We start from the raw sequence: 12,304 nt of genomic DNA, 5'->3' as shown, positions 1-12,304 counted from the left end.
TCTAAAAAATAAAAACTATGAAAATTTAAACTACAGACTTTATTCATTTGATTTAACATATACAGCAAAATCCATTTTATTGATTTGATTTGACAAAACCAGTCCATATACAGCACTACCCTGTCTCACGAATTCGTCTTCTACTCCATATTTCAATCGCCACACCTTCCGTATCCTTAATTTCTCCCCTTTGTTCACCAACCCCATTCCATCACCACCACAATAAATTTTTCTCATCATGGCTACCATGATTCCCAACCATGTTAAAGGAGCGTAAGAGATATTAAATTTAGAGAACCTCATGAAATAAGTTTAGAGCAAGAAAGCTCTAACAAAGGTGAACATTTTGCTGGTTGAGAATGAAGAAAGGGGAAACTGATTTCTACTGGAAATATAGGTGTTGAGTCCAATTTAATTTCAAGAGCTAATTGTTCTATACAGGAATAGATTACAGAAATCAACCACCCATGAATTATTTCACAAAGACCTAATTCCTTTTCAGCATGTTATAATTAACATCTGTCCTAAAGAGAACGTAGTTTTGTGGGTGACAGAAACAGCTCTAAGCAACACTCACAACATTTACCTGCAACACATATACATGCTCACATATAAACATGCTAGCTGGTTGAATTTTTAATTCCTAATTTTGCAACATATAATTCCCAACAATTGAAGTTTTTTCACATACATTACACCCTCTGGCTGAAATTTGAGAAGGCAGGATGAGGATGGGGCTGCCCATTGAGAGTCTGGTTGTTGGTGGATGGCTGCGGCACGTGCTGCTGCTGGGCTGGGGAACTTCCAAAGTGATGCAGGGCTGGCTGATGGGAGGAGAATTGTGGAGTCAAACCTCGATTGAAGGGGTTTCCATTGACGGCTGGAATTTGGCCAGTTGCTATCTTAAGCCGCTGCACCTCTTCCCTCAATGCATCATTCAGAGCTGCAGACCACAGAGAAGCACATAGGCACCAATTACCAATTATTCTAGATCCAATTCCTTTAAAACATTGGTTGAGGTAAAAAAAAAGGAAAGGATTACGTTTAGAAGGATTATCTACGGTAGTATTCCGAGCCAACATAGAAATAAGTTTTGTGGTGGTTGATTTATCTACTGATACTTTGCATAACTACATCCACACACTAGAATAATCGCAAATTGTGGCACATCAATGTCATAAAAATTCTCTCAAAGGAGAGATATTCAGATACCACAGGGAGAATTTTAAAGCTAAAGTACATTTAAATGTTTAGCGATTAGATAGACATGATTAATTAAGTTATATAGTTCCAAGATGCCCTAAATAAAATGGCAAAACTATTCCTTTCAACATGCTTACCATCTCTAAGTTGTGCTTGTTGCTCCATAGCCTGTAATCGCAGCTTCAGTTCCTTATTTTCAGCTGTTAACCCAGTAGTGTCTCTCTGCACAAACAAAAGAATGCACATAAGCACTAATTTTCCTTGTATGCTTTTAAATGTTTTTTGCGCATTAGATTTCTCTCCCTATAAAAGAAGAATTTATTTATAAAAGAAGATAAGAGTATAATTACAATAACATGTATGAGATATACTCCACATGAAAAATAGATAATTAAAAAGTTAACATAGCCCTACAAAGATAAAGCCAAAAACTAAAATTATCCCATAACAAAATTACTCATTAGGTTTTATGAGAGTTAACTAATACAGTAGCCATATAGGGTAACATGGGGGTGTTATCAAGCTGAGTAGGAGGTTCAGTCTGTATAAACTGGCACAATTCTGAAGCACGCACCCATATAGCACACTAAAGATGAGAAAGGAAAGCAGATCAGATAAGAAAAAGAATGTTTCCTTTTACTGGAATCATTTGATCAGACGCCATTCTGTCAATAAATAATTCTTTTCACTATAATTTTCAATGAGCAAAATTGTATCAAATTTTATGGCAAGCACATGTAAAAGCATGCACCTATGTATCATCCACAAAAGCTCATCATGTATGAAAATATTAAATACACATCAAATGGAAAGTATTACCCAAGGTTGTTGACTGTGGTTAACACTTCAAATAAAATGCAAGACACATGTTAAGGCTCCATTTATTTCAAGGAAAAATGTTTTCATTTTCCCAAAAGAAATTTCCATTAAGCCTCCATTTCATTTTCTCAGAAAACATTTTCTGCATTTTTTTCAGCATTTGGATTGTTTGGGAAAATTGATCGATAGAAAATACATTTCCTAGTCAAAGTAAAAACTAAGCTATTTTCAAAGGAAAAAAGTAAATTCTTGTTTTCAGAACAGAAAATCATTTTGAAGACCTCACAAATTCACAAAAAGGGAGGAAACATATAAGAAAACTGCATAGGCACATACTTATTAGTCTATCAATCATCCCCAACAGCTGCAAATCACAGGCAACAACAGTAGTTTACCCCTTTTTTGTGCAATTTTCTCTCATTTGCATTTATAAGGAAAAAATTAACTCCTTGTAGGTCCGAACGTTTTCATCGACTCAAGAAAATATACACTTTCCGATATACTCCAAACACCATTGTTATGGAAAGCCAATCACTATATTATTTCTCTATATATTCTGTATTTTGTATTACTATTTAGGATTTCTTATTTAGGATTTCTTCCTAATTAGTAGAACACAATTATAGGAATCAATTGTATATATATACCCATGTACAGATTAATTGAAATTAAGGGAAATCATCTCTTTCTACATGGTATCAGAGCAGGTCATCTGTCTAGGGTGACTATTTGTTCTTACCACCCAGCTTAGGAGAGACCTTGGCCGCCGACGGGCGGTTTCGACTCCAATCAACATCGTCGGCGTCGCCTCAACCCCCTCATTCCACCACTGTGTACTGTTGCCTGATCCAATACACCATTAAAGGACTTATGAGGTTTGGCCCTCAGATCCTATTTCGGTATTTGCTTGATTTATGATTTTGGGTTATTTTGCTGCTGTAAGCACTTTGGATTAACGTTTCGGTCAGTTTTCTTTGTCTCAACAAATGGTAGACAATAAGAATGTTATTTCTGATGTGATTCCGGTGATGACTAAGATCACTGAACACAAACTTAATGGTTCGAATTACCTGGAGTGGAGTAAGACTGTTAGGGTCCATTTGCGTAGCATTGATAAGGATGATCACCTTACTAAAGATCCACCTACGGATGATACACGACAAACTTGGCTAAGGGATGATACTCGGTTATTTTTGCAGCTTCGGAACTCGATTCATAGTAAGGTAATTAGTTTTATTAATCACTGTGAATTTGTTAAGGAATTGATGGATTACTTAGATTTTCTGTATTCTGGTAAAGGGAATATCTCCCGTATTTATGATGTTTGTAAGACATTCTACCATGCTGAGAAAGAGTATAAGTCTCTCACGGCTTATTTTATGGATTTTAAACGGGTATATAAGGAACTTAATGTATTGTTGCCTTTTAGTCCTGATGTGAAAGTTCAGCAGGCCCAACAGGAGCAACTGGCTGTTATGAGTTTTCTTGCAGGCTTTCCTTCAGAGTATGAGACTGTTAAATCTCAGATTCTCTCTAGTTCTGAGATTTCCTCTTTGCATGAAACGTTTACACTGATCTTTCGTACAGAGAGTACCCAATCTTCACAACTTGCCAGTAGTGCTCTTATTAGCCGTAATCCAAATGGACAACAGGGTAATAGAAGAGGAAGTAGAGGAGGAATTACAGGCAATAGAAGTAATCAGCGTAATGAAGAGGCTAGTTCTAATCAGGACTCAAGATGAGTCATTTGTTATTATTGCCATGAGTCTAGCCATACAAAATATAATTGTCCGCAACTTCAGAGGAAAAATCAACGATCACAGATAGCAAATATGACAACAGAGAATTCTACAGTATCTTCCTCTGAGACAACTATTTTGGTATCTGCAGAGTATTTTACACAGTTTTCCCAGTATCAAGCATTTCTAAAGCATACCAATTCCCCTGTCACTACGATCGCTGAGTTAGGTAAATCCACTACATGCCTTGTGTCTTCCTCATCCAAATGGGTTATTAATTCTGGTGCGACAGATCACATGACAGGTAATTCTAGTCTTCTATCTGCTTTTCAGTCTAATCTCACTTCCTCTGCAGTTACTTTAGCTGATGGTTCTACTTCTTGTGTCATGGGTTCTAGAACTGCGAACCCGACTTCTTCAATTTCTTTGTCATCTGTTTTGTGTCTACCAAAATTCTCTTTTAATCTACTTTCTGTTAGTAAACTTACTCATACCTTAAATTGTTCTGTTTCCTTTTTTCCTAACCAGTGTTTGTTTCAGGATCTTACGACGAAGCAGATTATTGGTAGAGGACGTAAGTCAGGTGGTCTCTACATTCTGAAAAATCATGTACCGTGATCGCTTGTTTGCTCTAGTACCTTAACACCTCTTGAAGCTCAATGTAGATTAGCTCATCCTTCTTTGTCTACCATGAAGAAGCTGTGTCCTCAGTTTTAGTCTTTATCAGTACTAGAATGTGAGTCATGTCAGTTTGCAAAATATCATCGTTTACCTTCTGTGTCTAGAGTCAATAAACGGGCTTCATCCCCTTTTGAGTAAGTTCATTCTGATGTTTGGGGTCCTTGTTCTGTTACTTCTAAAACTGGATTTCGTTATTTTGTTACTTTTGTTGATGATTACTCTCGTGTTACCTGATTATATTTAATGAAGAATCGTTCTGAGTTATTTTCTATCTTTTGTGCCTTTTGTAATGAAATCAAAACTCATTTTAATATTTCTGTGTGCATATTAAGAAGTGACAATGCCAAAGAATACTTTTCAGCACAATTTCAGTTTTATACAACACAAAATGACATTCTTCATCAGTCTTCCTGTGTGGATACCCCATCCCAAAATGGCGTGACAGAAAGAAAAATCGACATCTTCTTGAGGTAACTCGTGCTCTTCTTTTTCAAATGAAAGTTCCTAAACATTTTTTGGCGGATGCAGTTTATACGGCATATTTTTTTATCAATCGTATGCCGTCTTCTGTCCTTAATGGGGATATTCCTCATACTGCTTTGTTTTCTACAAAATCTTTATTCCCTGTTGAACCCCGTATTTTTTATTATACCTGTTTTGTGCGTGATGTTCGTCCATAGATTACTAAATTGGATCCAAAGTCTCTCAAATGTATCTTCCTTGGGTACTCTCCGGCTGCAAAAAGGGTACCGTTGTTTCTCTCCTACTCTTAATCGTTATCTTGTTTCTGCAGATGTCACATTTTTTGAGTCCACTCTATTTTTTTCTCAATCATCTGTGTATGAGAGTCAAGGAAAAGAGGATGATCTCTTAATATATACTGTCCAACCAATGTCTAGTCCTCTCCCACAGCCTATTCCTTTTGTCTCTAGACCTACTCAACCTCCCGTTGTTCATGTTTATTCCAAGAGATTGGAGATTCCTGACTCAGATCCTCCACCAGCTACTTCGTTGGGAGATTCTATACTTCATACTGATCATGATTCTGATCTAGACTTACCCATAGCTCTTCGTAAAGGTAAACGTTCATGTACTTACCCTATCTCTTCTTTTGTTTCTTATAATCAATTGTCTTATTGTTCTCGGTATTTTGTTACTTCTTTAGACTTTCTTCCTATCCCTAATACTGTGGGTGAGGCATTGTCTCATCCTGGCTGGTGTGCTGCTATGAAAGAGGAAATAGAGGCTTTAGATGCTAATAATACATGGGAACTGTTGCATTTGCCCACTGGTAAGAAAACTATTGGTTACAAATGGGTATTTACAGTAAAGGTAAATCCTGATGGTTCTGTGGCTAGATTAAAAGCACGCCTTGTAGCAAAAGGATATGCTCAGACATATGGGATTGATTACTCTGACACTTTTTCTCCTGTAGCTAAACTTACTTCTGTACGCTTGTTTATCTCTTTAGCAGCTACATATGATTGGCCCCTGCACCAATTGGATATCAAGAATGCTTTCCTTCATGGTAATCTTTAGGAGGAGGTGTATATGGAGCAACCACCTAGGTTTGTTGCTCAGGGGGAGTTGGGTAAAGTTTGTAGGCTTCAGAAGTCTCTTTACGGCTTGAAACAAAGTCCTAGGGTCTGGTTTGGGAGATTCAGTGAAGCAGTATAGGAATTTGGTATGCAAAAGAGTAAGTGTGATTACTCAGTATTTTATAAGCAATCTGAGGCTGGTATAATTCTCCTGGTAGTCTATGTGTATGACATTGTCATCACTGGGAGTGACTCTACAGGTATTTCATCTCTTAAAACCTTCCTCCAAACCCAGTTTCAGACCAAAGACTTGGGATTGTTAAAGTATTTCTTGGATATTAAAGTTATGAGAAGTAAGAAGGGTATTTTCTTGTCTCAAAGAAAATATGTCCTCGATTTATTGATAGAGACAGGAAAATTAGGTGCTAAGCCTTGTAGTGCATCAATGAATCCAAATTTACAACTATTAGCAGGGAATAGTGAGTTGTTTGAAGACCCAAGAGATACAGGAGATTGGTAGGAAAATTGAACTACCTTACAGTCACTCGTCCTGACATTGCTTATGCCGTTAATGTGGTAAGTCAGTTTATGTCTTCCTCAACTGTTGCTCATTGGGAAGCCTTGGGATAAATCTTGTGTTATCTGAAGGGCGCTCCAGGAAGAGATTTGTTATATGATAATCATGGGCATTTGAATGTTGAATGTTTTTTAGATGCCGACTGGGCTGAATCTAAGGTTGACAGGAGGTCAACTACTGGATATTGCGTTTTTGTTGGGGGAAATTTGGTGACTTGGAGAAGTAAGAAGCAGAGTGTAGTTTCTCGATCTAGTGCTGAATCCGAATACAAAGCCATGGCACAATCAGTATGTGAGGTAATGTGGATACTTCAATTACTAGATAGACAGGTTTTAAGACCTCCCTGCCTGCGAAATTGTGGTGTGATAATCAAGCTGCTTTCCATATTGCTTCTAATCCGGTGTTTCATGAGCGGACCAAACATATTGAGATTGATTGTCACTTTATTCGTGAAAAGATTCAACAACAGATCATCTCAACAGGACACATCAAAACTGGAGAGCAGTTAGGAGATATTTTCACAAAAGCTCTGAATGGAGCTAGGATTTACTACATTTTGTAACAAGTTGGGCATGATTAACATCTATGCTCCAACTTGAGGGGGAGTGTTATAGAAAGTCAATCACTATATTATTTCTCTATATATTCTGTATTCTGTATTCCTATTTAGGATTTCTTCCTAATTAGTAGAACACAATTATAGGAATCAATTTGTATATATATACCATGTACAGATTAATTGATATTAAGGAGAATCATCTTTCTACAACCATAAAATAATCTTTAACTAATTTTCAGAAAATCTTCTCCATAAACAAATTATTCTCTGCATGGTCTTAAATAACAACGTAACAGCCATTATTTAAAGATTTTTTAGCTTAATGTTATCATTACCACCATTATCTAACGGATTTTTAAATTTTCAATTGTAAAAGCCATTACAACCATTATTTAAAGGTAATGGACGTTATCAACAGCCGTTAAGTACGGTTGTTATTAACGGTCGGCAACAGCCGTTAAGTACGGTTGTTATTAACGGTCGGCAACGGCCGTTACTTTTCTAGCTAAGAATTCTTTAGTTTTTTTGTTTACCTCTTTAATGTGCAATGTAGCAGAGGATACCTTTTTTGGGGCAAAAAACTTTTGAGCACCTTTTCATTTTCTTTCTAGGCAACTAAGTCATTTTCTCTCAACTCTCTCAATTTTCTCCACAACCAACTCAAGTGAAATCATTCATTTCTCTACAAATTTTTTAGCTCAAGAGCATAGATCATCAAATAGACAAATTAGTTTTGAAGTGAAGGAGATTAAAGGGTGAGTTAATGTTTTTTTTTTCCCCTAAATTTTAGCTATTTTTTAGTTTTTTTAGGTAAATACACAAATAATTAGAAAATAATATCAAAGAAAGTTTTTGTGGTTAATAATTTTTGCTACGTATAAATTTAGGCTTTGACAAGATAAAATTTAAGAAAAATAAATAATCATTAAATTAACTCTTGAAATTAATTTTCATATATCATAAATTAAATAGTAAGTTTACAATCTAATTACATAGTATGTAAGTTTACAACCCAAGCTAATGATTAAATCTCCCAATCCCAGTCCTAGGATCAAAGTCAACATATTCAGGAATCTCCTAGACACTCATTTTGGGAGAAATAAGGTTAGTTTTTACTATTTTCTTAGTTATTTTGGTTTTGAATTGTTTAATACTAATGATGTATAAGAATAGTGGATTTAATATCTTTATTTTATATATTTGTGCTTATTATACATTTTAGTTTTAATTATATCTTTGAGTATTTATTCATTTCACGAAGTTTGCAAATTTTTCAAAAAAATTTGCATAACGACAAGCCGTTCCCATTACGTTGCGGCCATTATAGGCCTATTTCCATTATTCGCGACTGCGAATGTGGCCACGACCATTATTTAAAACCATGATTCTCCGTGAAACAAAAAGAGACTACAATGCAAAAATCTTGTTATATTCTGCATATTAATAACTAGTTAACAGTGGTTCTATTAATATGCAACTTTAATAAACACCATCAACACAATAAGGAAAGCCCGGCCTGAACTTTAGATAAAATTCCCAAATATGTATTATTTGAATATATTTCTTTACATGCAGGCTAGAGGGGTGTTACCATAGACAAGTTAATAAATGCTATTCAAAATTGCTAAGAGAGCTTGAAACGCAACTTAAACCATTTCTTTTGGCTTCTTTTTCCTTTTGAGCTCCACTAGCCCTCGAGTCCATCTAGTCATGATGAATGAAAGACTTCTTCCCAAGCCTCCAATTAAATGCTTAACAGACTTTACCAGCTATTCTAACTGGGACCTTCATTATGGTATGAGTTCAGACTCATGGATTATGATGGGTGGATGGCTATAAAGGGTATCAATTTATTCCCAATCTTGTTCAGCCATGATGAATTTCAAAAGGATATATGGTAGAAGGTGCTAGGTATCCCGCTGGTAAAGTTTCTGGATGCTTGTGTCAGGGGCTAAGGCTTATACCTGCTGCTATTGTTAGTGGGCATGAGAACAGTATGGTAAGTTCCTACTTCCTATGCAATATGTATGGTCCGATTGGTTGTATATGTATTGCAAAAATCAGCGTTTTGCTTTAAAATGAGAGTAAGGTGCATAGTCAAGTAGATAGTGCATTAGACAGCTAGTGAGTACTAAAACCATAATTTGGCTAAACTAAGTTTGAAATGTCCAATTAAATTTTGTTCTAAATCCTTCTTTTAACACAATTGATCATTAATGTCTTACAATTAGTCTTTCCAACAAATTGGAAAAATAGTTCCAGGATCACCATGTTTAGAAATCCACAGATTGTGTCAATGCACCAGAAGCATAATAAAGTCCAAGGAGATCAACTGACCCTGTTAGATCCGGTTGACAATTAGCTCTTTAATAATCTGAAGATCTAGTTGTTTGATAGTGCTTAAGCAGCTACTGAGGCTTGGTTGGGCAAAAATGGCTAAGTAACTGCTTTTCATCATAATAACCATACAATGCCACTTAGCATGCAAGCATAGAACCATAAAAGGTGCCACACTATTACAGAAAGCTTCATTAGAGTCAGAAAAGAACAACCATTCACCGCAATAACAGTACAACATCCTGGTTCCAAATGCAGGCACACTTTGCCCTCAACAAGCATGGTGATCTTATGAATGAGCCAGGTTTATTACCATAGCAATTAAAATTTTGCAGATTGAGAACTAAAGCAATATTAATGTAAATTTCTATTCAAACAACTAAAAGATATATCTTGCAAGGCATCTAATATGTCTAGCACCAATTAGGAATGAATAACTCAGCATCCAAGAAAAACTGGGCTAATGCGAGAAAAAAAAGATTACTAAGATGTGGGAAGAATATACATATCCTCATACATGTTCCTAAAGTCCAAACATAAGTGGATAATATAAACTTTCTAATATAGATATAAACATGACATAGTTAAGAAATAAGGCAGCATAGATGGGGCATATGTCGCAAACATAGGTACAAGCTAAAGTGCCATAGCTTGAAGTATCAAATTTAACAAAGAAATTGTTATCACAACAAAGTTTTAGTATAGGGGAAATTTGAATAAACCTCTGAAATCCAGCTACTTATTCTTTCGCATGTATATAAAAGATTTCTTTAGGACAATAACGAAATATATATATACACACACACTTCTACCTTTATATTAACTTTTCATGTAACACGTAAAAGAAAACTAAAGCTGAGAATAAATTCACAAGAACAAAGAGGTGGTTAAAAGTTGCACGTTATTAAATTATTTGCACCAACAAACCAGAAGTTGCAGATCCATGCATACAAAAACTTTCATCACATATTCACGACATAGAGGAGGAAACGCAACTTCAGTATAAGAAACAGAATCCATAATTATTTTTGTTTGAAATTAAAGAGAAACCATCAAGTAATAGATACCTGCAACATTGTGACCTGTGCAGAGAGGGTGGTTGCTTCTGTCTGAAGTGTCTGTACCTTCCTCTCCAGCTCATTAGTGTATCGTACTTTCCTCTCCTTTGACCGTGCTGCAGATTGCCTGTTAGCAAGAATCCTACACCAGAGAAACATTTCATAAGAAAACCAATGCCCCCAGTTCTCAATAATCGTCCACTTGATATTATACTTACTGAAAAAATGGGAATTTGGACCAAAAAATAAAAAAAAAAATTAAAAAAATTGCATATCAAGCTCAAGCAATGGATTGGATTAGAAAACTAGATTCAGAGAAAGGCTGCAACCTATAATCATCACAAACACTCATCTATCTCCCCATACTAAAAGAAAAATTACAATATACTATCATTTCAGCCACAGAATCTAGCTCAAAAACGATGATGTACAATTAATGATACATAAAAATAAAAGCGATAAAGTTATTATTTAAAAAAACAAAAAAATAAATTAGACTCCAAAGCTCGTACCTCTTAGCTCTCTTGGGATCAATCAAAGCAAGCTCAGCAAGTCTATCAGGACCGATAGCTTTCTTAACGCCATCGACCATAACAGAATCTATCTCAAACGAGGTCGTACTCGACCCATCCATTGAATTGCTATGCCTATGGTGTAACCTCTTCTCTCCGGCACCCACTCCTCCCCCCGCCGCTGCCGTCGCCGCCGCTTTCCCGCCAAATTTCTCATCTCCACCGCCAGTGGTAAGGCCCAACCCATCAAAGAAATCCGAGTCCATGGACAGGCTCCGGAGGTGGTTGATGGGTTTGGGCTTTGTATTTGGGCCACTGTGAGATGCAGAGTCATCAGAGACGGAGCCGGAATCAACAGCCATGGGAGCGCCGCGAGGTGGGGTGGGAGTAGGAAGGTCGAGAGAAGAAAGGTCGAGTTCAGAGGGGTCGAAGAGGAGGAGATCGTCGAAGCGGAACGAGGTGTCAGAATGGGCCCGTCTGTGGTGGGACCCACGTTGCGGTGTATCGGGCATCTGCTCTATGTCCATCGTCATCGGCTTTTTCCCGATAAACTTTGCTAGCTCCATTTTTTTCAGCCGGCAGTAGAGGTGGTTGTTGGTTGTAGGTGTACTTAATGACTGATGATAGAAACACACTGGGTTTTGTTAAAGCTTAGCACTGCAGACACACGAAAGACTTTTGTTAACGCTACAGGGGTATAATTGCAACAATTTTGACAATAGGGTTCTAACTATAAATAATTAAATATACATAATTTCTCTTTTCTTAATTAACTTAACTGGTAACACCTTAACCTAAATTAATTAAATACATTGTTTTAATTCTTGTAATTGAAAATAAATCATTACACACGTCAAATCTAATACATGTTATTTTTAGAAAGTTCATTACATCTATATATTTTTAGAATACAATACATATATCATTTATATAATTATTAAAGTCATCACTAAAAATTTTATTTATATAGGTTCATAAATTTCTCTTTGTAAGTTAACTTTTGAGATAAGATTAAGTGGGTTCATATTATTTAGTATCAGAACCTAACTATGCAAGAATCCATAGCCATATATAAAGGTCATTGACATTTTTTAAGAATATTCTTTAAAAGAGTTTAGAATAAATGAGTTATAATCTCAATTACATTACGAGATTATTCAATTTAAAGAGGTTGGAATGATGAGTTTCACATTAATTTTGCAAGAACATTTTATGTATTATATGTATGGATTTACGATGGAATTAGATGAATTCATACCATTTTGGAGTTTAAGTTTCAAA

The 12,304-nt window shown here is 35.9% G+C and overlaps 1 protein-coding gene across 1 annotated transcript; it reads right to left on the bottom strand.

Moving 5' to 3' along the window:
• Positions 1-379: 379 nt before the first annotated feature.
• LOC110636019 (transcription factor VIP1) lies at positions 380-11,693 on the bottom strand. Its single transcript, XM_058137962.1, has 5 exons — positions 11,024-11,693; positions 10,521-10,653; positions 1,341-1,425; positions 692-943; positions 380-586 (listed from the first exon to the last, which is right to left on the bottom strand). Exons 1-4 carry the CDS (start codon positions 11,587-11,589, stop codon positions 693-695), a joined length of 1,035 nt encoding a protein of 344 aa, XP_057993945.1. The 5' UTR covers positions 11,590-11,693; the 3' UTR covers positions 380-586; position 692.
• Positions 11,694-12,304: the final 611 nt, after the last annotated feature.

This window comes from Hevea brasiliensis, chromosome 16 (assembly GCF_030052815.1).
Source record: "Hevea brasiliensis isolate MT/VB/25A 57/8 chromosome 16, ASM3005281v1, whole genome shotgun sequence".
Lineage (NCBI taxonomy): Eukaryota > Viridiplantae > Streptophyta > Magnoliopsida > Malpighiales > Euphorbiaceae > Hevea > Hevea brasiliensis.
Note: the sequence above shows the minus strand (reverse complement) of the source record. Positions and strands in the feature narration are given on the sequence as shown.